At 43.0% G+C, this 25674-nt stretch overlaps 1 protein-coding gene across 1 annotated transcript in view; it reads right to left on the bottom strand.

Annotated features, from left to right (window-relative positions):
* The window catches only part of FNDC1 (fibronectin type III domain containing 1), a 107989-nt gene that overhangs the window by 30739 nt on the left and 51576 nt on the right, over positions 1–25674 (bottom strand). Inside the window, exons 6-14 of the mRNA XM_047858725.1 lie at positions 25431–25529; positions 23776–23893; positions 20746–20933; positions 19734–19841; positions 16374–16562; positions 12407–14983; positions 10616–10716; positions 8317–8428; positions 6825–7220 (exon numbers count right to left, since the gene is read on the bottom strand). Of these exons, the coding sequence (XP_047714681.1) occupies positions 6825–7220; positions 8317–8428; positions 10616–10716; positions 12407–14983; positions 16374–16562; positions 19734–19841; positions 20746–20933; positions 23776–23893; positions 25431–25529 (3888 nt within the window). The remainder of the gene's footprint in view (positions 1–6824; positions 7221–8316; positions 8429–10615; positions 10717–12406; positions 14984–16373; positions 16563–19733; positions 19842–20745; positions 20934–23775; positions 23894–25430; positions 25530–25674) is intronic.

Raw genomic sequence — 25674 nt, 5'->3', positions numbered from 1 at the left:
TGCTTCACAAGAGAATTCTACCAAACATTTACAGAAGACTTAATACCTATTCTTCTCAAACTATTCCAAAAAAATAGAAGATGAAAGAAAACTCCAAATTCATGCTATGAGGCCAGCATTACCCTTATACCAAAAAGAGATAAAGACACCACACACACACACACACACACACACACACACACACACATACAAAAGAGAACTACAGGCCAATATCTCTGATGAACATAGATGCAAAAATCCTCATCAAAATATTAGCAAACCAAATCCAATAATACATTAAAAAAAATCAGTCACCATGATTAAATGAGATTTATTCCTGGAATGCAAGGGTGGTTCAACATTTGCATATTCATCAGCATGATACATCACATCAAGAAGAGAAAGGATAAAAACCATATGATCACTTCAATAGATGCAGAAAAAGCATTGACAAAGTACATCCATTCATGATAAAAGCCCTCAACAAAGTCAGTTTAGAGGGAACATACTTCAACATGATAAAGGCCATATATGAAAAACCCACAGTTAATATCATCTTTGATGGGGGAAAAATGACAGCTTTCCCCCTAAAATCAGGAACAAGACAAGGATGTCCACTCTCACCACTTTATTTCATTTCATTCCATTTCATTTCATTTCATTTCATTTCATTTCATTTCATTTCAAATATTTATTTACTTTGAGAGAGACAGAGTGTGTCAAGTTGGAGAGGGGCAGGGAGACAGGGAGAGAGAGTCCCAAGCAGGCTCTGCACTGTCAGTGCAGGGCTCAATCCAGGGTTCGATCTCACAATCTGTGAGATCATGACCTGAGGTGAGATCAAGAGATGGACACTTAACTAACTGAGCCACCCAGGCGCCACTCACCTTTATTCAACATAGTACTGGAAGTCCTAGCCACAGCAAACAGACAAGAAAAAGAAATAAAAGGCATCCAAACTGGTAAGGAAGAAGTAAAACTTTCACTATTTGCAGATGACATGATACTCTATATAGAAAACCCAAAAGGCTCTGCCCCAAAATTGCTAGAACTGATAAGTGAACTCAGTGAAGTCAAAGGGTACAAAATCAACATATAGAAATCTGCTGTATTTCTATACACCAATAATGAAGCAGCAGAATGAGAAATTAAGGAATCAATCCCATTTACAATTGCAACAAAAATATAAGATACCTACGAATAAGCCTAACCAAAGAGGTGAAAGACCTGTATCCTGAAAAGTATAAAACACTGATGAAAGAAATTGAAGATGACCCAAAAAATGGAAAGACATTCCATCCATGCTCATGGGTTGGAAGAACAAGTATTGTTAAAATGTCTACACTATCCAAAGCAATCTACAGATTTAATACAATCCCTACCAAAATAACAACAGAATTTTTCACAGAACTAGACAAACCTAAAATTTGTATGGAACCACAAAATATCCTGAATAACCAAAGCACTCTTGAAAAAGAAAAACAAAGCTAGAGGCATCACAATTCTGGACTTCACAGCTGTTGTAATCAAGACAGTATGGTACTGGCACAAAAATAGACACATAGACCAATAGAGCAGAATAGAAAATTCAGAAAGAAACCCACCATTATATGGTCAGTTAATCTTTGACAAAGCAGGAAAAAATATCCAATGAGAAAAAGGCAGTCTCTTCAACAAATGGGTTGGAAAAACTGAACAGCAATATGAAAAAGAATGAAACTGGATCATTTTCTTACACTGTACATAAAAGTAAATTCATTAGGGGTTAAGGACCTAAATGTGAGACCTGAAAGCATAAATATCCTAGAAAAGAGCACAGGCAGTAATTTTTCTGACATCGGCCATAACAACTTTTTCTAGAGAGGTCTTCTGAGTCAAGGGAAACAAGAGCAAAAATAAATTATTGGGACTACATCAAAATAAAAAGCTTCTGCACAGCAAAGGAAACAATCAACAAAACTACAAGATAACCTACTGAGTAGGAGAGGATATCTGCAAATGACATATCCCTTTACAGGGTTAGTATCCAAAATATATAAAGAATTTATACAATTTGACACACATAAAAACAAATAGTCCAATTAAAAATGGGCAGAGGACATGAACAGACATTTTCCCAAAGAAGACATCCAGATGGCCAACAGACACATGAAAAGATGCTCATCATCACTTATCATCAGGGAAATGCAAATTGAATCCACAATGAGGTATCATCTCACAGCTGTCAGAATGACTAAAATCAAAAACACAAGAGACAACAGGTGTGGTGAGGATGTGGAGAAAAAGAAACCCTCGTGCACTGTTGGTGGAAATGCAAATTAGCACAGCCACTGTGGAAACAGTATGGAGGCTCCTCAAAAAGTTAAAAAGAGAACTAGCCTACGATCCTGCAAGTACACTACTGGGTATTTACTCCGAGAACACAAAAACACTAATTCAAAGGGATACATGCACCCCTTATGTCTATAGCAGCTTTATTTACAACAGGCAAGATATGGAAGCAGCCCGGTTATCCACTGACTGATGAATGGATAAAGAAGATGTGGTATAGATATGCAATGGAATATTATTCAGCCATAAAAAAGAATGAAATCTTGCCATTTGCGATGACACGGATGGAACCAGAGAGTATAACGCTAAGTGAAATAAGTCATTCAGAGAATGACAAATACCACATGATTTCACTCATATGAGCAATTTAAGAAACAAAACAAACAAGCAAAGCGGGGTGGGGGGAGAGAGACAGAGAAAGAGAGAGACAAACCAAGAGACAGACTCTTGTCTATAGAGAACAAACTGATGGCAACCAGAGGGGAGGTGGGCGCAGGGGAAGGAGGAAATCGGCTATGGGGATTAAGGAGTGCACTTGCTGTGTTGAGCACCGGGTGATTAAAATAAAAACTTTAGGGGCGCCTGGGTGGTGCAGTCGGTTAAGCGTCCGACTTCAGCCAGGTCACGATCTCGCGGTCCGTGAGTTCGAGCCCCGCGTCAGGCTCTGGGCTGATGGCTCGGAGCCTGGAGGCTGTTTCCGATTCTGTGTCTCCCTCTCTCTCTGCCCCTCCCCCATTCATGCTCTGTCTCTCTCTGTCCCAAAAATAAATAAACGTTGAAAAAAAAATAAAAAATAAATAAAAACTTTAAAGGAAAAGGAAGTGTGATGGAGGAATAATGAGTGGGCAGTGAGACCTGGCAGTGGAGATCAAAGGGCAAAATAAGTCAGAGGAGACACCAAGGCTTAGGCCTGGAGAGCTCTCTGGGTTACTGCCAAACAATCTTTAGCTTGTCCTGGTTTATTTTATAAATGAACAATTTGGTTTTCTTCCTTTATTTTTTTTATGTTTATTTATTTTTGAGAGAGAGAGAAAGGGAGAAAGAGAGAGACCATGTGAGTGGGGGAGGGGCAGAAAGAGGGAGACACAGGATCCGAAGCTGAGCTGTCAGCCCAGAGCCCGACGCGGGGCTCGAACTCACAAACTATGAGATCATGACCTGAGCTAAAGTCGGCTGCTTAACCAACTGAGCCACCCAGGCGCCCCACAACTTGGTTTTCTGACAAGAGAGTGAGTTGTTTCTACCTGCTATCATTTCCATTATATTGTGAGCTTTTCAGAGGCAGAGGCATGTCACCTACTTTTCTGTTATCTCCCAAGACACCTGATCCACATGCAGATGATTAATGATCATCTGCTAATTTTATTTTATTTGATAAAATTATGAATGAAACCAGAATAACAAAACAAGAGCTACTCTATCGCTTTTTAGTTTACCGCAAGGGTTTTCTCAAAATGATGTCACCTGCCAAAATGATAAAGACAAAACATCTATCAAATGAATGTACTCAATTCTAAATCAGGGCTGATCTAGAATTTAACCCAAAACTTAATCATGCTGGCCTTCACTTTCAGAACCTATCATTGGAAAGTATAAAAAACCCACCATGTCGGTATCATTAGTTATTAGGGACTGTAAATCAAAACCACCAGGAGGTACCACTTTGCACCCATTAGGATGGTGAGAATGAAAAGGACAGACAATAACAAGTGTTGGTGAAGGTGTGGAGAAATCAGAAGCCTTGTACCCTGCTGCTGGGAATGTAAAATGATGCAGCCACTATGGAAAACAGTTTAGCAGTTCCTCAAAAACATAAACACAGAGTTCCCATTGGACACAGCAACTCTCTAACCTATACCCCAGAGAACTGAACACAGGTGTTAAAAAAAAAAAATTGTACATGATGTTCATGGCAGCATTATTCATAATAGCCAAAAGGTGAAAACAACGCAGATGTCCATTGACCAGTAAATGGATAAAATGTGGTTTATCCACACAATGGAATACTGATCAGCAGTCAAAGAAATGAAGTACAGATATATTCTGCAACATGGATGAAACTTGAATACAAATCATGCTAAGTGAAAGAAGCTAGACACAAAGGCCACATATTGGATTCCATTTCTATGAAATGTCCAGAATAGACAAACCCATAGAGACAGAAAGTGGATTCATGGTTTCCCAGGGGTTAGAAGGAGGGGGGAGCGAGGAGTGATGGCTAATGGGTATGGAATTCCTTTTGGGGTGATGGAAATGTTCTAGAATTTGATAGTGGTGATGGTTGCACAACCCTGTATACTAAAAACCACTAAACTATACAGTTTAGAAGGGTAAACTTTATGGTATGTGAGTTATATCTCAAGAAAGCTATAATTTTAAAATTTTTAAATGAAAATAACTATGATTAGAATTAATATGAGGAAGAAAATAAAGCTGTCAGTGGAGCAGTCTAAATAAAAAAGGAAGGTCAACCATACAGGAAAAACTTTTAAATAATAATTATAGTACATTTTAACATTATATAAAGATTACATGTTGCTTTCCCTAAATTCAGTTTTTTCAAAGACCTTGCATTGATTTGTACTTATTTTGAAAATGCTGCCTAAAGGCCAATTATAATTAACACTTGGATACTAATTCGGCCTGGGCTAGGGACACAGAAGGATGACATAAATGAAGTAAAAAACATACACATATATCATTATTTGCAAAAGAAGGAGAAGGGGAAGGAGGGGAGATGAGGGGAAGGAGGGGAGATGAGGGGAAGGAAGGGGAGGAGGGGGAGGAGGAGGAGGAGGAAGAGGAAGAAGAGGAGGAGGAGGAGGAGGAGGAGGAGGAAGAACAAAAATACCATGAAAAACTGACTTCAAGCCAAATAAAAGTCCAAAAATCCAAAGTAAATGAAATGAATATGCTACAAGCCCTCTGTAAAAGTAGACAAGAGAAAACGCAAATATTCATTAAAATGGTAGTAATTCAAATCCAAAATAGTCACTCTTCTGGTTGCAAACAATTATTAAGTAAATATCTGTTCCAATTATACCTCAATTAAAAGAAAAATAAACATGTCTGAGGCACCTGGGTGGCTCAGTTGGTTAAGCCTTTGACTTCGGCTCAGGTCATGATCTCACAGTTTGTGAGTTCGAGCCCCGCATCAGGCTCTGTGCTGATGGCTCAGAGCCTGGAACCGGCTTCAGATTCTGTGTCTCCCTCTCTCTCTGACCCTCCCCTGTTCATGCTCTGTCTCTCAAAATTAAATAAACACTAAAAAAGTGTTTTTAAATAAAAAATACAAAAATGAATGCACCAGTGTATGCAGAAGTAAAAGGTCAAGGGAAGTACGTAATATTTTCATACCAGAAATCCAAAGGTAAATTCCAATTCGTGGTCACTGGGTTAAATGATAGTGTGCAAATCTTCCCAACAGCCCTCTTCCTCAGCATGTTTCCTTGTTCTTTGGTGTGAATTTTTAGATGTGTCCAATGTTGCTGTGTATTTCCCGTTTCTGCGGGAAGACCGACTTCAAACAGAATTCCCATTTTGAATACAGCGTTCAAGTTCAAGTTGATTGGGCTTATCATGGTCAACAAGGCTGTGCAAAAGACCGGGCATGCAAAATGATTCCTGAAATGAAGCGCCTTCACTCTGCATCAGCTTAAAAAGACATGTTTTACAGCCTACATTGCGATTCATCTCAACCTAAGGGAAAGAGGATGAGTTTGCTTCCTCCGAGCCTGACACAAATGCAGGATGACCTCTCGCGAAGCAGCCTGAGCAGGGACTGAGCGGAAAAGATGATGACTCTGCAGCTCCCCTGAGACCAGACCGAAGAGTCCTTGCTTCAGGGGGAATGGGCCCCTCTCAGCAGGCAGACACTCCAGGGGCAGAGGACAGTCCTGACTGGGTGTCCTGCAGCAGGGGAAATGACACAGCCCTACCCAGTGGACAGCAGTCCTACCCTGCAGCCACCAGAGCCCAGCTGCTCAAGGATCAGCATTTTCCAAAGGGAGCGCTGATCAAGAAAGTGTTCAGCTGGCAAATGTGCTCAGGACACTACTCTTCTTGGAAACTCACAATGAGGCTATTCAGTGATCTGAACAATCCGACCATAAGAGATCATTAACCTAGTTTAAATCACATAGCTAATCACAGAACCTTTTCATTACAAAAATACAGCAGGTGCGGATCTACGACGATTCAGTAATAGCCACTTGGGGAAACGCTAGTCCACACTCGTCATGTTCCATGTTTTAGCTACATTTTTGACTTGGGTTGTGATAGGGTTGCCAGGCAAATCATTACTCATATTAAGTATGTCCCATGCCGTACGTTTCTTTGCTAAATCTGGCAGCCCCAGTTGAGACACGGTGTCCTGAGCAAAGCCGGTGGGACTAGAGACGCCTCTACTCACCATTCCACGGTGACCTACTTACCCCTCCCTGCAGCCACTGTGACTCTACTCTCAAACGCAGCATGCTAGTTACGTGGGCCACCGTTACAACGAAGGCCGTTACCTTCTTCGGGGTGGCACTCTGGGACCCCGCTGGAGCCCATTATGAGGTTGCCATCTTCATCGTGCCGCTCCAGGGTCCCAGGGGGACAGGTGGGAACAGGGGTGGTGGGTTCAGGGGTGGTGGTTGTCTGCGTAGTGGTTCGAATCGTGGTCGTTGGACGTGTGGTGGTGGTCGTGCGGCGGGTGGTGGTGGTCGTGGGTCTTGGGGTTGTCGTGGTGGGTGGTGTGGTTGTGGTGGGGGCACGGGTGGTTGTTTTCACAACCTCCAAGCCCACCAGGGGCTTCCCTCCAAGACTCAGAATGGGTTTATCCTGGGCACTGGCCAGAGGTTTGCCATGCCGCCCCTGCCCGAAGAGGGGAAGGCCATCAGGGCTCACCACAGGCGTCCCTCCCAGATCTGAAACAAAACCGAACCAAAGCCGTGCAACAAGATGAAATAATCCAGAGGAAGTAAAAAATAAACGCAGAGTGTCTTCTCAAACTTATGTATTTGTGTATTTTAAACAGTAAAAAGCAAAGGAAGGAATAAAAGAATATTAACAGAGGTAGCAATGTCTGCCGTTATCCAGAGATTTCTGGGCTTATTATATTGCCCATTACTCTGTATTACCTTATTAAATATGTAAATACTTCATCGATATGTCCGATTACCTTGAAACAACTCTTAGTCTCTGGTAAGGAAAGTAATTCTTTCCTCCTCCCGATTCCTAAGCCTCGGGAAGAAAAGTGTTACATTGTACCAGGGGTGGCAAACTCACTCTTCAAAGGGCCAGAGAAGAAGGAGGGCCAGATATTTTAAGCTTTATGTTGCAGCTACTCCACTCTGCCATGAAACTTTGGGGCGCCTGGGTGGTTCAGTTGGTTAAGCATCTGACTCTTGATCTCGGCTCAGGTCATGATCTCAAGGTCCGTGAGTTTGAGCCCCGCATCAGGCTTTGTGAATCCCTACTTGGGATTCTTCCTCTCTCTCTCTCTCTCTCTCTCTCTCTGTCCCTCCTCCACTTGTGAGCACTCGCTCTCTCTCTCTCTCTCTCTCTCTCTCTCAAAATAAATAAACTTTAAAAAAAAGAATAGAGAGTACACAAAGGGGTGTTTCTGTAAATTTCGAATAATTTTCACTTCACAAATATTATTCTTTGATTTTTTTTCCAATCATTTAAAAGTGCAAAAACGCGTTTGACCTCACAGGCATTACAAAAGCAGGCAGCAGGCAGGGCTTGGTCTTCGTGCCATGGTTTGCTGCCTCCTGTGGCTCTAGGCTGCCCTATTTCAAGAACAAAGTCGAGCACCACCTTTTCTGGAGGCTGGGATCTGAAGCAAGGGTATAACTACACTTGTATCAGGGGAAAAGCTACGTTCTGCCCCTGTGGGGCACTCCTTTCCACATGGCTAAATGTAACTGGACCAAGGGAACCCATCACAAATGGGGAGGGGGTTGTTATTCTGCAGCTAATTCAGAACATTTTTGTGGCCGAAAAACCACTGTCACTTACCCACAATGGTGCGACCATCTCCTCCCAGTTTAATCCGAAGAGGAGTTCCTTGTGAATCTTGGAGGTACCTTCCCTCTTCATTTAATACTAACCCACGGTCGAGATCCACGACCTAAACCCATGACACAGATTAAAGAATATACTGAGCATTAATCCAACTACACAAACATATGCATGAAGCCTCCACAGAAGGAGACCATAATGTGAGTAGGAAACATTATTTTTGTCCACATCATTTGCAAGGTTTAAGAATGAAGTGTAAATGTCACATTATTGTTTACCCATAGAATATGTAAATTGTTTTAAGTTTCTCAAATATGCAAAACATGTGCAAAATGCTGCTACCATTTAGTATGCTGTGTGTAATGCTGAAAAGCAGGAAACAACTTAAGTGTTCATCAGTGGAAGGAAGGGGTTAAGTCCATTATGGCCCATCTATACAGTGGAATGCTAGCAGCCCATGATACAGATTTGGCAATTCTACATATATTGACATCAACCGCTACAGACTCAGATTACAGGACTGCCTATTTTGCAGAAATAAAAATATATCCATGTGTATATATAAGCTTAAAACTGCAAGGAAAAATACTCTGGACGGACATACCCCAAACTGTTAGTAATGGTTTTCTCAGAGGCGTAGTTTGGGGTATTTATTAGCCTAAAATATATCTATTTCATAGATTTCTGAATTGTTTTAACTTCCAGCCATGACCACGTATTGCTAGTGTATTAAAAATAGGAAATGTTTCCATCAGTCTGTTAATGTTAAACATCGAAGTTGCTATAACAAATTAATTTGTAATTAAATTGCCTAATATAGAATGCATGCAAAAACTTCATATTCTAAGGAATCATAAAATTGGGGTGAGGGGAAGCTATTACCATCCCTGTTAAGAAACAAGCTCATGCTATATACACTGGTGGTTCTCCAAGTGTGGCCTGGACCAGCAGCCTCAGCGTCAGCTGGGAAACTGTCTGCTATGCTAATTACCTAGCCCTACCCCAGACCTTAACTGACAAGTCCCATGATGTTTGAGAACCATGACTGCACAGCAGGCCACGGGAGGAAGCCACTTTGTTGGGTGCTGTCTTGGTAATTAAAACTCATTTGTATAAACCCTACTTTTGAACTCGACTCCATACCGTTTCTATGCAAAATTGTTTACAATGAAGGGTGCTCAGTCAGTTAAGCATCCAGCTCTTGATTTCAGCTCAGGTCATGATCTCAACGTTTGTGAGTTTGAGTCCCACGTCAGGCTCTGCGCTGACAGTCTGGAGCCTGCTTGGGATTCTCTGTCTCTCTCTGTCTGTCTCTCTCTCTCTGCCTCTCCCCTGTTCATTCTCTCCCTCCCTCCCTCCCTCTCTCTCTATCTCAAAATAAATAAATAAACTTAAAAAAAAAAAGTTTTGCAAAAATCATTTACGATGACATTTTGCTTTAATATACATTCTTCCTTTATAAATTCCTGTTCCTTTGAGAAATGATTAAATGTATCTTTTACCTGTGACTAAAACTTTTATGAAGTCTCTCAATATGTTTTCTTACACCTTACTGTCATAAAGGGGAAGTTTTGACTGGGAATTCCCAGTCAAACTATGAATAATTGCATAATGAATAATGAAAAATGAAAAATATTTTAAATCCTGGGACTTTGTAAAGTGTTCTCCCCATTATCCTCTAACCTGCCAAGAAATCCCTAGCATTTATCTTAACCTCAGGAAGTGAAGGTCATTAAGGCTTAAGCATATATAAAATACTAATAATTATTTTTTATTTCAGTCAAACAACAATTACTGGAAAATTCAAAAGGTGATCTGTTAAAAATTGCCTGTTTGATTCAGTATGTTTTGATTTGCTCATTTGTTTTCACCCTGCTTTCGTTTGCAAAGGATTTGAGATAATTTACAGGGAAAACGTGTATACTAGTTGATCAAGTAATTAGAAAAACAATAAAAATAAAGCTATCAGAGGTGGAGAAGAAGCCCATTTGAGAGGCTAAGCATTAGCGTGCAGTTGGAACATACGTCTGTGTGATTTTCCTAACCTGTCAAAGCAAACAGGAAATAAAGGCCCCTTTTATTTTATTGGCAATGCGAAGAAAGCACACTAGTGATTCAGGGGAATGAAGATCTTTCTGAGCACTGGAAGAAACAACACGCATGTATACTGACATTGAGTGGTTTCAACTAGAGAAGAAAAACGAAAGACCATTTCGTTTATTGTTGCAAAATGCCCACCATTTTCTCCTCCCAACAGCATGAAAATAACTGGTATGTGTAAAGAAGTTTACCCTACCCACTTTGTTCCTTGAGGGCCATTGATAATTCTTTGTCCACTTGGCTTTCCATTACTACCAGGAAGTACTTTGGCTTCTACATTTGGTCTGCCATTATAACCTACATGGCACGGAAGAAAGAAACAAAGAAAGAAAAAATACAGCAAAAACAAAAACAAAAAAAAATCTGGTAAATTCAACACTCCTGTCAAGTTGGTTTCATACCAAACTCTAAGTAGTAACATATCATTTCTAAAAGAAATACTAAACAGGATTTTAAACCAATAGCTTATACATATTAGATGCCAGTCTTAAATTGTGACTTCCAAATACCCAGTATGAATGTCTATTAAAAGTACAGTAAAGTCACAGTTTTCTGACAATATTGGGGAAAGGTGACAGTCCAGAGTAAGTAAATTATCTAGATAAAGCTTAAGACAGTAATGGCTATAGCATTATTTTAGCCAGTTGGAGGACAGAGGGAGAGTTGGAAGAATGGAGAACACTACCTCTAAAATATACTAGATGCTGTCCTGCTCTTCTCAGATTATACTAAACCCAACAACTATTTCTAGCTGAATCAGGCCCAATCATCAGTCGCCAAGTGTGAACGCTCGGGGCTGACTCGAAGTTTGCTCACGTCTTTGGCGCCGCTTGAGAAGTGTTAGCGCAGAGAGAAAACAGAAGGTTCAGTTAGCGGCCCCTTCCGTTGCTCCTGTCTGCTCTTAGTACCTGCCCTTCCTCTTCATCTCTGGGCATTTCTGATCAGCTACAGTTAGTGCAAGGTCCACGCCGGGAGCGCTCTGGCCCAGCCCCACCCACAGCACCAAGTGCTTGGGCTTTCTGACAACTATTTGCAGGTCAGAGACTTATTTTTCTTGCTCAAATAGTTAATGAAAATTAAATATTTATGGAAATTCTGCTATCCACCAGGGAATGTGGATTTCACATCTATTATCAAGGTCTTAGAATTGCTTAAAATAGTCCATTTTAATAGAAAACTGACCTCTCCATGGTGCATTGTTCTATGTCTTTACAGTGGGCCAAACTAACAATACATAGTACAGACTAACAAACACTAATACATTCTTTCAAGAATCTTCCATCATGCCCCAATTCCAAGCAAGGATTCTGCCCACGCAGACTCTAATTCATAGCTGTCTACATTCTGCCCTCAATGTAAGTCACACATCTTCCTATTACTCCTCTGTGTGACAATCATCCTTAACATGCATTTTTTTTTTTCCTGGAAGTTTTAAACAACATTCACTGACTGCAAAGTCGAAGCGACACATCGGAGTCTGTCCCAGGGTGTGTTAAGTTGAGAATCAACAAGAACGAGGTCAAGCCTACACAGGTACCCAATTCCTTACTGTGGATTCTTTAAATCTACCCTGGCAGGTGAAGGACTAAAAATAACCTACAACACAGGAACCCGAGTCTGGCATCACGACCGTGACACATTTTCACGGATTAAGAGCATATGTTCAGGAATTCAAAGAGGCAGCATGTGACAGAGGAAGGGCAGGGGCAGGGTGGGGGGTGGGGGGGGGGTGGGGAATCCACGTCTGGGATGGGAAGCTGTCTGACCTCGGGCAAACCACTCAGATCCCGGAGCTTCCTCATCCGAAAACCAGGAGAAACAAGGCAAGAAGCAAGGTTAAGAGAATGAAATCACGTTCCGTCTGCAAAGCCCTTAGCACAGTGCGGGGACACAGTGGACACTCAATAAGGTAAAATGAAAGCCTCTCAAAATTGCTAGGAACGCTACTGAGAGCCACAATGAGAATGTTAAGTTAAAAGCACATTACCTGGCCTGGTAGGGGACCTCACAGGCTGGCGGGCCAGAGGGTTCCGGAACCTGGAGTTCATCATGCGCTGGCGCAAGGAGAGCATGGGGGTGGTGGCAGTATAGGCCGGAGGGGCGCGGGTGGTGAACCGCACCCGGGCGGTGGGGCCTGCGGTGGCCGGGCTGCGGTGGGGGGGTCGGGGCGGGAGGTGTGGGGCTCTCGGGGGGCTGCCTGGAAGGGGAGGACGCTGCACTGGAGTGTCGTTCTCGTCCTGGGGGGAGCTCACCCTGGGAGGCGCGGGCACAGTCTTGTCCTTAGCGCTGTTCCCATCTGCGTATTTGCCGCCCCTGGGGCTGGAGGAGGAGGGCCACTTTAGAACAGAGGAAGACAGAGGGTCCTTGTCCTTTGCTCCTTTAAAAAACATCGCGTCTTCGTCGTCCTCCTCTGCCGAGACGGACTGCTGAGATTTAGACGGCAGGGGCTGGCGTTTGGACGGGGAGGCTGGGTCCTTCTTCCCCACAGCCTGGGGCCCCAACCGGCCCGGGCCCCTGGGGCGGGCGAGAGGGTGGGGGCGGGGGCTGCCGGGCCTCGGCGGGGAGACCGGGGGTCTGCGGAGGTGACTGTCGCCCGCGCCTCCTGCCTGAGCCTCCAGCTGGCTGTGCTTGGGAAGGGATGCGGTGGCCTCCCTGGCCCGAGCCGCTGCTTCTGCGCCGTCGTGGGGGGTTCCGCCAGATCGGCCCTCGGAATCCTCGTTGCGATTGTGGGGAGACGTGGGGAGCACCCCTCGGGAGTTGGCCGTGTGTGGGGACTGACTGCCTCTGGCCGCGTAGGGGTCCGAGAAAGAGGCGCTTTCCTGCGCCGCGGGGTGGGGACGCTCGGGCTGGGGGTTGGCCGGCAGACGCCCCATCTCCTTGTTCTGGGGACCACGGGGCTGTGGCTGCGCCACGGAGACCTCGGAGGAAGGCACGCTGGCCCCGGGGTGGTGCTGTGACCGCCGAGCGGGGGCCAGTTGCGCTTTGGGGTAGCCGCGCTCCACAGCCACTTCTGTGCTCTGCTGAACATCCTGCGCCTTGGGGAGCAGGGCTTTGCCCTGAGGATGGGCACCTGCCACAGGGCCCGCGGACTTGGGGTTCTCCGCCAGGGGCTCCTTCCGCTGAGCGCTCACCCCTCTCTGCGGGCTTCTTCTGAGGTGATCCACACCCAGGGAGGAAGGCTGCCTGGAGGAGGAGGAGGAGGACACGTGGTCGTGTACCATGGTGGCGGGAAGCGGCTTCTCGTCCTCTGCTTCACTCTCCGCGCCCTCTCTGTGGATACTCGAGCCGTGCGTATGGTCAGCAGCTGACTGAGAATTCACCCTCGAGTGAACTCGGGGGGACACGGTGGACGGTGGAGAGCTGGAGGGATGCAGCCGGAGTCCTCGGCCGCTGCCAAACCGGCTGGGATATCTCGTGTGGGCAGCAAAGGGTTTGTTTCTGAACAAACTGAAATGCCCAGAGACAGGCGGACCTGCTGGCAGCCGGGCCCGGGACGTGGGAGCTGTGGCCTCAGCCTGCCTGCCTTTATCTTCTGTATCATTGTCACCAGCACCATCAGAGGCATCTCCTCCTTCAGAGGCCTGTGTCCTTGAGGAGACACCAGAAGACGAGGACGACTTGGACTGTGATGGTGCACTGGACTTGGTAGCTGGGGTGTCGTGCCCAGCCTTCCAGCCCCTGGACAGTGGAGCTCCGGGGTGTGGTTCAGGGGGCAAAACCCGAGATGACCCTCCCTGGGGAGGAGAAAGTTTGGAGGGTGGCACTGAAGCATCTGAATTTTCCTCCCTGTCCCCCAAATGGGGTGCCCTTCGAGCGGGCAAGGCTGGTTTTGTGCCGTGGTGCGCAGGGCTCCTGTCCCGCAGGGCGCTGGAGGGGGCCTGGCGGCTGGGCCACACGGCTGGCCGAACGTGGGTGGGGCTCTTGGGAGGCGGCCGCTGGAAAGCGGTGTCCTTGGGGGCCGGGGAGCCTGCAGCTGGCTCTTCCTCCTCTTGGCCCACCGAGTCATTGTCAGCAGAGCTGGAGGGCAGGTTGGGGAAGGGCCCCCCTGAAGGGCGGTGAGGGCTGCCCTCAGTGGGTGTGTGGGGTGCAGACGAGGCTGGCGCGGAAGGGGAGGCCCCTGGACGAGGGTAGGGAGCCCTGTCTACACTTTCCTTTCGGGGCAGCGCTAGTGTGTGAGCTCTGGCTGGAGTCCTTCCAGGAGCAAGGGCTGGGGGGACAGATCTACTTGGTGGCCTCTGCTGTGGCTTCTGGTCTTGAGTCTCCGAGGACGTGGTTGGTGGGTCTCCCCGAGAATCCAGCTCCTCCTCGCCGGTGATTTCTGTCGACTGAAGATCTAAAACTTCAGTCTTCTTGGAGTGAACCTGGGGTTTCCTGGGCACCCCACCGTTAGCCAATATTTTGTTCTTCAAGTCAAGAAGAGGGTTCTTGACATTTCTGCCTCGGGGAGAAACAGGCAAATGAGTGTGTTTTGAGGAAGTGGGAGCTTTGGGAGACATCTCTGGCTTTTCAGGCTTCCAGTTATCCTCTGCGTGGGTTTTCTGCACATCGGACACGCCAGAACCAGCTATAATAGATTTCAAAGATTTTGCCGTCAAAAAAGATTTGAAAGCTGTGCCACATGCAGTGAGCATTTAACATGGCCGTGTGAAGGCATTTATAATTAGTCATTATAATTTCTCATTCTTTAGACATTGGACACATTTTCCACATTATGGCAATCTCTCCTAAACGCCTCTTTTGTTTTAAGTAAAGATATAGTAGTCCTAGCAAATTGTATTACATTTCTAGAAGTTGAATCAAGTTATGTCACAGCTTATTACTGCAGGCACTTTGAAAGGAGTACTTGTAAGTAATCCTTGATTTTGGCAATGCAAGATCTTATGTAGGATTTTCTTAACATAACTGTCAGGATATTACAGATGTATTACAGCCACTCTTAGCGATGTAGGCAAGAAATACACATGAGCTTGGTACAAAATGTTGAATGATCTACACTCAAGACCAAATGGGGATGTGCTGTGTGTGATGTGAAGGTGAAGGGTGAGCAACAAATTTGTAATCTTTGAGACATTACAAAGTGTTCCCTATTCCCCACCCCTAACATGCAGGTACTTGCTTCCTCCTTCTTACTTAAAATCCCTTTAATAATAGATATGTTTGCAATCTCAAAATAAGGTCTAAACTAAAAAGGCTCCTCATGTAGGCAAAACATTATATGACACGTACCCTACAATTTACCCTTTCTTGAGAGCAGGGTTGAATGTAGGAAGGGATGCGGGGAGAGAAGGAGACTGTATATGGCAATGGAGGACCCGGAGGGAGCAAACCTCATCCGTTTCACTTTTTCCAGCACAGAATGGTTGAATATTATAGTATACACTGTGAAGCCATCCTCACATCACAGTGAAGGAGACAGCTACCGATATCGGGTGTCAATATGGGGAAACAGAAAAGAAAATACAGTCCAAAAATGCCTCACTCCAATTTTGGATTTTATTAATTTTCAGAGTGGTCAGACACACAAGGTACTTAAAATTCTTCCCACTAAAGCTGCACTCCAAAATAATGGAACACAAACTAAAAATTTTCAGTGCTATTTAGAAATTGAGGAGAGCTAACACATAAAAATGTCACATCACACCTGCAAAAATGTTCTTCCCGTGTCATCACAAGCCCTAAATTATACAGTGATATGAGGTTAATCACATAATTAATACGTTCGTGTTATTGTAATATTGTAATAGCAATTCATGTTACTAGCAATCAATAATATTTTAGTCTCCGGGGAGACTAATTTCTAAAGGAACAACAAAGATATTTTAGAAATCAATAGGCAAATTTAGCCCCCCCAAATCATCAACAGAGCAGCACTAAACCCAAGGGCATGATTCAAAGTAACACACCACAGTTAGCAGTAATGAAGAGAGAGAGAGGCACAGACACACAGTGCTTACTTGTTGGCATAGCGACAATGAAGGCTTTGGAGTGAGGCCCCAGTCCTCTCCTGTTTGCGGCCCGGATTTTGAAAAGATAGCGTTCCCCAGGCTGCAGACCATCCACTAGGGCAGAAGTAGTCTCTCCAGGATAGGTGAGGGACTTTGCTCCAAATGGTTTGAGAGCCGGGGCGTATGAAAGAATGTATTCTGAAATGATTTGGCAGACGGTTGGAAGGAGGAAACTGAAAACAGTCCTGTGTCCAGCAGACAGACTGTATGGGCAGGATGAATTAGAACGTGCATTACTAAAATTAATACTCCAGCAATGCACGCCGAGTCAGCAGCTGGAGCATAAAGACAGTGGAAGGTGAACTAGCGTTCATTCGGGCTACCAGACAGGGTCATGGAGGGTTTAGCAGGCAATTTTCCATTTTTAGCAAATTAAACACATGGAACCCAGGAGGCCAGTCTTCATACAACTTACCCAAACTATTTACGCTGCATTGGGACTTTTTCTTCATTGTGCTTTTTGCTAATTTACTATGTCACATTAATATACCCTGAGTAGAAGCAGCCATGGGAGAAATGACAACTGTAGGAACTGAGTCTCAATTGCTGCCACCTTCAACAGCCTCAGTGTGTTCGTTTGAGCTATTTTTATTTGCGTCTTAGGCCAGATAAGTTCTATACTTGGAGCAGAATTTCACCTTTGTAGGAATTACAGTCTTAACTCAATATAAGGGCATTTCACAGTATTTAATACTATGGGGAAAAGTTGCTAATTCATAGATTTATGTGATGTCTAATGTTTCCATCTTGAATCAGTGATATTTATAGACACGTGCAAACATGTAATGTCCTTAAACTTTGAAAATCAGAGCAAATTCAGTCCAAGGAACTAATATATCTCTATGCTTATGTGGAAATACTATAACGTAAAGAAGCCATGTTTTAAAGCAGAATTTCCACCCTCAACTAAAAACTGTCAGGTCTGTTTTCTTCCCAATGAACTCATCACATTAATGGGAGGATGCACTAACCACAAAAAATAACTGGAATCACAGAAAACCTAAGCGACTGTCATACTATCTACATCCTACATAGAGGAGCACAGAAGACCTTTTCTTTTCCCTGAGATCTAATCTTTAAAAAGTATGTTAATTAAAAAACTTCAACTGAAAATGCTTTTGTAGCATTTGTCCAGAAAAAAAAAAACACAAAAAAACACCCAAACATTCTTTTCTCTTTGAAAATGAGCAAACTAGTCATTTGTGGTGGTCACAAGTAAGAACTAAAAGAACCCACTGCTATAAAATATTGTCATACAGATTTTTTTTATGAATTCAATTCATCTGGAAAAAAATGTAACCATGTCGAAGTATATTCTTCTATTATGTCTTCTATTTCTCATACATATAAATTCCCCCGTGTAATTATGAATTTTCAGTCCCACCACCACACCTTTATTAAAACCACCTAACAGGGTTAAGATACATGAGTTCTTTTGGACACAAAAACTCGGTAGCTATTATTATTTCTGAAAATATTTCATTGACTACGAGGGAGCTTCATTTGCCAAAGAGCTATAAATATAAACTAAGATGTGGGAGAGGGAAAGAAAACAAGTAAGTAGCATGGTAATAAAGTCATGAAAAGAGGAACAATTGACTTTTTTTTTTATAACTAACAAAAGCAGTCAGCCAAAAAACGTATTTACGCAATTTTCACAATCCTTTTCAGCATCACAACAATAATACAGCCAAAGCTCAAACTGTCATAAAAAGGATGATTAAAAGGGCCAACTTTCTTCTCTTCATTTGCTTCTGATTTATTCCACTGGAAAAAAAAATGAGCAAGAACAGTATAATATATTCTTTAAAAACTGCAAAGTGAGAAAGCAGTAAGTTTAGAAACTACTGCCCCACATCTACCTTCCTTAACTTCTATTTGTCCCACGGACAACCTTACAGGTCCGCAAAGACAACTTACAGTTGTATACAAGAGAACTTTTCAGTTTTTTAATTAAGAAATCCTCAAAGGAGATTAGCAATAACGTCTCTATTTCTTTAAGCTTACACAAACTTGTCAGAGTATTCTGGACATAGACTTAAGTTGTCTTCTAAAATCAAATAACAATAAAATGTACCCTTAGGGTGCATTTATATAGGCACTGTCATGGGGGAATCTCCATATAGCCTTTTAAAATATCTCCAAACACGGGGTGCCTGGGTGGCGCAGTCGGTTGAGCGTCCGACTTCAGCCAGGTCACGATCTCACGGTCTGTGAGTTCGAGCCCCACGTCGGGCTCTGGGCTGATGGCTCAGAGCCTGGAGCCTGTTTCCAATTCTGTGTCTCCCTCTCTCTCTGCCCCTCCCCCGTTCATGCTCTGTCTCTCTCTGTCCCAAAAATAAATAAACGTTAAAAAAAAAAAAAAAAAAAAATATCTCCAAACAGACTTCCGAAAGGTTCTTAAATATTTTTACATTAAAAAGAAGTGATTTGTGGGATGCCTGGGTGGCTCAGTCTGTTAAGCTTTGGACTCTTAATTCCAGCTCAAGTCATGATCTCTAGGTTTGTGAGTTTGAGCCCTACATTGGGCTCTGCACTGACAGTGTGGAACCTGCCTCGGATTCTCTCTCTCTCCCTCACTCTCTGTCCCTATCCCGCTCGTGCTCTCTCTCTCCAAATAAATTAAAAAAAAAAAGAAAGAAAGAAAGAAAAAAGAAATGATTTGTGCTTTCTTTAACATTGTCAACAATTTTTAAATTTAACTAGTTGTGAATATTTTATTCTATTTTCTTTTCATCTTCTGTGTTTTTTTCTAAGGTCATAGTTTATTTTTCCTCAACCAAAAAAATAATAATAATAATTAAAAAGGCTGAAAAATAGGAAAAAATCCATTTTTTAATTTTATTTCATTACTTGATTTTCAAACCCATTAAGTATTTATGGTCTCATTCAAGACATTTGTGGTCCCACAGGGTTCCAACTCACTTCTACGTTCCATGATCTTCCTGGTACAATGAAAAGACCCCTAGCATGAAACACAAGGTGTGGCTTATATTGATAAAGGTTAGGCTGTCACACCCACACAATCAAAAACATCCCTCCTGATAGCAGTACCAAATTCCCTGTGGATAGGGAAGATGGAAAGTCATCTTCACGACTACCTGGACCTTCCTGACAATGAAAACCCTGCATGAAATACCCTTGTCCATTGGGTTAGCGCCCCACAAGCGTACACTGTTCCCTATTGCTTTTCCAGTCACTGATCCTGCTATTATTAGAACTGGTGTTCATCAGAGTCAACGGACACATCTCTGTTTGGAGTACTTTGCTGCGGTGGGCACCTTATACCTTAAATAATGAGGTTCCTACCTTTCACTTTCCCTTCGGTCTCAGGCAGTGCATCCCAAGCGACAGTGACAGCTGTAGATTTGCCATTGACTGGCCAGACGTTCAAGTTTTCAGGAGCTGTTGTAGGAGCTACAAAAGAACAAGGACCCAAGGTTTAAAAATGCCCTATGGATATTCAACAAGTGTATGACATGTGGTCCTACATACAGATTTTTCACTGAAGCAATACTGTGTTAATTTTTATTATACACGAGAGAAAAATCTACACTCTCATTACTCTTACTGTAATATAGTGATTTATGTCAGTGCTACCAACTTATGTAGTGAGTTTAGACTTATCTAGGGAAATGCTTTTAGAATTTCAGAATTCCTCTCATTGCTGAATATTGAAATATAAAAAGAAGACTAAAATCCAGTTCAAACTTCTTTCTCATAAAGCTTTTAAAGACATAGTTTTAAAAAATAATTGATACAGAGCAAAATTTTCCCCCAGGATCAAACACAACCTCAGCCTTAGGAAGGAAGAGTCTCTCCTACCCTCCAGAGCCAGGCATTACCCTGGGGCATTCACGCAGAAGTGGTGATTCCTAATTATTCTCTATCCTAGGATGTAATGTGCTCCACATGTCAGACTAACATGCTAATGAAAATGGCCAGTGAAGGATAAAACAGAGATCCAAGGGAACAGTTCCTGAACTTCTTTGCATTCGTACATAGAAACACTTCCAAGATTTTGGAGTAATGTTACTTTAAAAACTGCCTCTGCTGGGGCGTCTGGGTGGCTCAGTCGGTTAAGCATCCAAATTTGGCTCAGGTCATGATTTCATGGCTCGTGGGTTCCAGCCCTAAGTCGGGCTCTGCTGACAGCTCAGAGCCTAGAGCCTGTGTTGGACTCTGTGTCTCCCTCTCTCTCTGCCCCTCCCCCGTTTGTGCACTCTCTTGCTCTCTCTCTCTCTGCCCCTCCCCCGTTTGTGCGCTCTCTTGCTCGCTCTCTCTCTCTCTCTCTCTCTCTCTCTCTTTCTGTTTTAAATACCAGATTCTGGTGTTCTCTGGAAGACAGATGTACTCCATTTGCCGTCTCTTTCACCCTGTGAAATACGGACTGCGAATTCATACATGGTGTCTGGAATCAGGTTCTCAACCAACACGCGTCTGTTCGAGGTCTGCTTGTGATCCCACCTTGCTGATTCCCCCTTTTCTCGATAGCGCACGGTGTACTGTCTGTAAGAAAACACAAGGCAGCCACGCGCCCAGCTGACCAATTCCCTGCAACTGAACGCTAGATTCATTGCTATTTTTCCTTCCCCATAAGTTAATGACTTCTGGAGGTAAGCAGAGAAATCAAAGAGGAGAAAAATCTAAAGTTTTGACTATGTTATTAAGTCAGAGAATTTACTCTTAAGTTCCAGGGAAAGGTGTCTAAAGTAGGCCAGGAAAGATGGAGATTAGTGTCTTACAGATCAAAAGATCGAGCAGAGATTCAGAAGGGAAGAGACAGAGGGGGACAGCTTTGACCAGGCAAGTGCCTTATGAGGGATGTGTGAGTGTGAGTGTGTGTGTGTGTGTGTGTGTGTGTGGTGTGGAAAGGCCAATATTAGGAACTGGAACAGGGGCACCTGGGTGGCTCAGTCAGTTAAGCGTCTGACTTCGGCTCAGGTCATGATCCTATGGTTCCCGAGTTCGAGCCTCGGGGTTGGGCTCTGTGCTGACAGCTCAGAGCCTGGAGCCTGCTTCGGATTCTGTGTCTCCCTCTCTCTCTACCTCTCCCCCATTCATGCTCTGTCTCTGTCTCAAAAATAAATAAACGTTAAAAAAAAAATTTTTTTTTAAAAACTGGAACAGCCCAAGGTATCTTGGTTCTCCAGAAAAGAAAGACAAGAAGATCCATTTCATGCCAAAGCAGTTATCAGGAGGGAAGACAACGTGTGGTTTTGAGTAGACTTATCATTATGAGAAGGAGCAAAACTGTGTAATAAACACAGCAGGATAGAGGAGCTTATAAAAGGAGCTCTACTGTGTGATTATCACAGAGAGAAATGGTGTGGGCAAACAGGGTGTAACAATGTCAGGCAGAAGGCATCCTCAACATTCTGAGAGTTGCAAATGCCACTTAGTGTCTTCCTTTTCCAAGAAATTTTCTTTGCAGCCACTTTGCAGTAGAAAGCATGTGAAACATTAAAAAGGGGCCATTCATTATATTTAATAATGAAGACTTCAGTTTCAGACACAGCCCACCAATTAATATAAGAGTCCTGCTAAGAAAACTGAAGCCCTCTTTTGTTTTCATCAAGATGTTAGAAATCAAAGTCCAGTGGTAATCAGGAACGCTTTGTGTTGGGAGAGGCCAAATGGCTAGGGAGAGAATCACTAGACCCTTCTAAGGTCCTTCAAACGAAGCAGATTTCTTTCTTTCTCTTTTCTTTCTTTCTTTCTTTCTTTCTTTCTTTCTTTCTTTCTTTCTTTCTTTCCTTCTTTCTCTTTCTTCTTTCTTTCTTTCTTTCTTTCTTTCTCTTTTCCTTCCTTCCTTCTTCCTTCCTTCCTTCCTTCCTTCCTTCCTCCTTCCTTCCTTGCTTCTTCCTTCCTTCCCTCCTTCCTTCCTTCCTTCTTCCTTTCTTTCTTCCATCCTTCCTTCCTTCCTTCCTTCCTTCCTTCCTTCCTCTTTCTTTCTTTCTTTCTTTCTTTCCTTCTTTCTCTTTCTTCTTTCTTTCTTTCTTTCTCTTTTCCTTCCTTCCTTCCTTCCTTCCTTCCTCTTCTTTCTTTCTTCTACTCTTTCTTTCTTTCTTTCTTTCTTTCTTTCTTTCTTTCTTTCTCTTTTCCTTCCTTCCTTCCTTCCTTCCTTCCTCTTCTTTCTTTCTTCTACTCTTTCTTTCTTTCTGTTTCTTTCTTTCTTTCTTTCCTTCTTTCTCTTTCTTCTTTCTTTCTTTCTTTCTTTCTTTCTCTTTTCCTTCCTTCCTTCCTTCTTCCTTCCTTCCTTCCTTCCTTTCTTCCTCCTTCCTTCCTTGCTTCTTCCTTTCTTTCTTCCATCCTTCCTTCCTTCCTTCCTTCCTCTTTCTTTCTTTCTTTCTTTCTTTCTTTCTTCCTCTTTCTTTCTTTCTTTCTTTCACTAACAGACAGTGACAGAAACTATATCTAATACAAATAATGGTGTGTGTATATATATGTATATATATACATATATACACACACACATATATTATATGTACATAATCTCAGCATTCGATTCCGTTCATTTTTTTTTAAAGGACATTCACTCTTCCTGGTCGTAGATAGGTTCAAAAATTAATACATAGTGCCCTGGTGGCTACCAAATCTTTGGCTTTCTCTTGGTAATATTAATTATTCAGTCATTTAACACATAAAATTTTGATGGCTATATTAACCTATCAGTAACATGAAATGCTGTTCACCAGTGGCTTTTTTTAACATAGAAATTATTTTAACCTTGTGATTGGTTTTTCTTCTACTGCTATTGCAAATCAGTATAAAAATCTGAAGAGTATAACATCGTGGCTTAAGAGACAAAACAGTTGTCTTTTGCTGTACACAAATGAGCTGGACATAAAGAAATTCAGTGTCTGAAGAATGTCTAAAGAAGAACTACAGTGTGCAAGGCATTTGACAAATGTCCACCTCTCTGTGTAAAAACCCTTGCTCCTGCCAACCTTTCCTGGGTAATTGGAGGGACGGGAAGACTCCTTCTAAGATGGGCCCACATCCTCTGCACAACTAGATCGTAAGGAGACAAAGCAAAACACAAATGGGGCAAAGGAAGAGATGGAATCGGGGGAATTTCCAGACACAAGATAAAACTCTGAGCAAGTGAGAGGCGAGGTCCTCCTGTGTGCATTACACACGAGGCCATGATAGCATCTGAGCTGTGGGAAGTGTGTGACCACACTCGAGACTAGCTGGACTGCCAGAGAATAGTTGACCATTCAGCTATGGGAAGAGGCCATCATCCATGTATGTCAGAAGATACAGTCATTCAAATAAACACAGGTCTTTTGAGCACCAGAAAAACCACATCTCTCATACCTAAAGGCAAATAAATAAGGAAAAGTACCTTGATGCAACAACTTTCTTCTGTTTTTCCAAAACTGGATCCACCCAGGCTACAAGCACAGATTGGGATGACATGACCCGGACGTTGATGTCTTCAGGCACATCCAGGTCATCCTCTTCTGGAATGACAACGGGACACCTTAGAGGCTGTCTCTACAACAGGCTCTGCCCCGAGTTCCTCTGGCCCCCCAGGGTTCATTAATCACGCTGTACAATTTTTAAATTGCTTATGCTTAATGTAGATAAACTAAAATCTCCACTCTTGTCCTTCTCACAGTCTAAGAAATGGGCAGTTCACTTGAAAAGCTGCCCAATCCAGCTGACATATAGCACAGTACAAAAGGGATGCTTTGCCCTTGTCCACGATTCTCTAAGCAACTCAGTGTTTTCTTAACACATACTGTAAGTTTCTGGGAAATCACACAATCTTTACAGGAAGCAAAAGTTTTGGGGGAGAAAAGGTCAAGCCAGAGCATTTCCTTGGCGATCATGGCATGAAACAAAATTCTGGCTCAAACAACTGCACAAATCACACTGGGTTCCATGTCCTCGCATTTTAGAAAATGTGGTTTCAAGACAGATTAAGAGTTACACTCAGACATAAAATAGATTTCAGTTTGCAGATTTCCAGTGGAATACATCATAGTCACAAAGCCTGTTCTTCGTGAAGTTCTGTTCAATCTCTACCATAAATGAAGATTAAGAGGTTTCAATTTTGCTTTTTAGTCTCTTGGAGGTTTTGTTTATTTTGTTTTTTCTTTTCACCTTTAAGGGATGGTATTTCAAAAGGATGTGGCTTATGCTACAAATAGGGGAAGGTGGAAATAATTAGCCTGTTAGAAAAGCGATGGAGACACTTCTTTTATAGCAACAAATAATGAAAAATGAAAGTGCCACATCGTGTATTTGAGACTTCTGTTACACAGTGTAAGCAATCATAATCATCACAGATATAAAATTACAATACATATATTATACATAGTATATTCTATTACTGTATTATACATAGTAATAGAATGTCTATTCCACAATATACTATTGTAATCACAAATAAATTGTGAATTCATGAAAATAATCATGCTATAGGTTTGCCTCTTTACGTTAAGGCACAGGATCCAGAATAGGTATGTGTGATTTCTTAGTATGTCAGTAATATTAAAAACCACCCGTGAATGGACATAGGAAAAAAGCCTCTGTTGGTAAATGACCAATGATCAGGCTACGAGAAAGCCTCTACTACCTTCTCTTCCTCTTCTCAATGCTGTGTTTCGGTGATTTTAGCTGAAATGAAGCATGAGTACAGATCTTGCACGCCGCCCTACTCCTCTCTGTTCACGGTCTGACCCCAAGGGCCACTGATGTTGGATCAGACTGGATCCTTAAATGGAACAAACGATTGGCTGCCTCTATCACGGCAAATTTGCCGCACAGAGAAGCCATTCAAAATACACAAAGAAATATGCTTCATTGGAAGAACTCTGTAGGCTCTGAGTATAAAAGAAACACACTTCTGTCTGAAATGTGGCCGAGCCAGCCCTGTTGTTTCCTTCACACTGAATGACACCCAGTTAATTTGTCACTTAGCCAGCATCATTTGGAAACAAGACCTCATTCACACAGACCATGACTTGAGCAGGTGCGTCCTTGGAAACATACCTGAAATCTTCCGTTTCGTTAGGGCAGCCCTGTAGACAGGCTGACTCTGCCCCTGTGAGTTCATGGACTGCAGGGAGACCACATACACCGACTCCGAGGCTGTGGACCAACCGGCAAGGGATGAGGCTCTGCACTTGGCTTTCCGGAATGCACACCCTCATTGTCTGCGTCTCCCACCCCTACCACCAATCTTGGCTTTCTGGGGGCATTCCAATTTCTTCTAGACAATTAAAGATGAGACCAA

The sequence above is a fragment of the Prionailurus viverrinus genome, chromosome B2 (assembly GCF_022837055.1).
Source record: "Prionailurus viverrinus isolate Anna chromosome B2, UM_Priviv_1.0, whole genome shotgun sequence".
Taxonomy (NCBI): domain Eukaryota; kingdom Metazoa; phylum Chordata; class Mammalia; order Carnivora; family Felidae; genus Prionailurus; species Prionailurus viverrinus.
The sequence above is the reverse complement of the archived record's forward strand: the minus strand, read 5'-3'. Positions and strand labels throughout refer to the sequence as shown.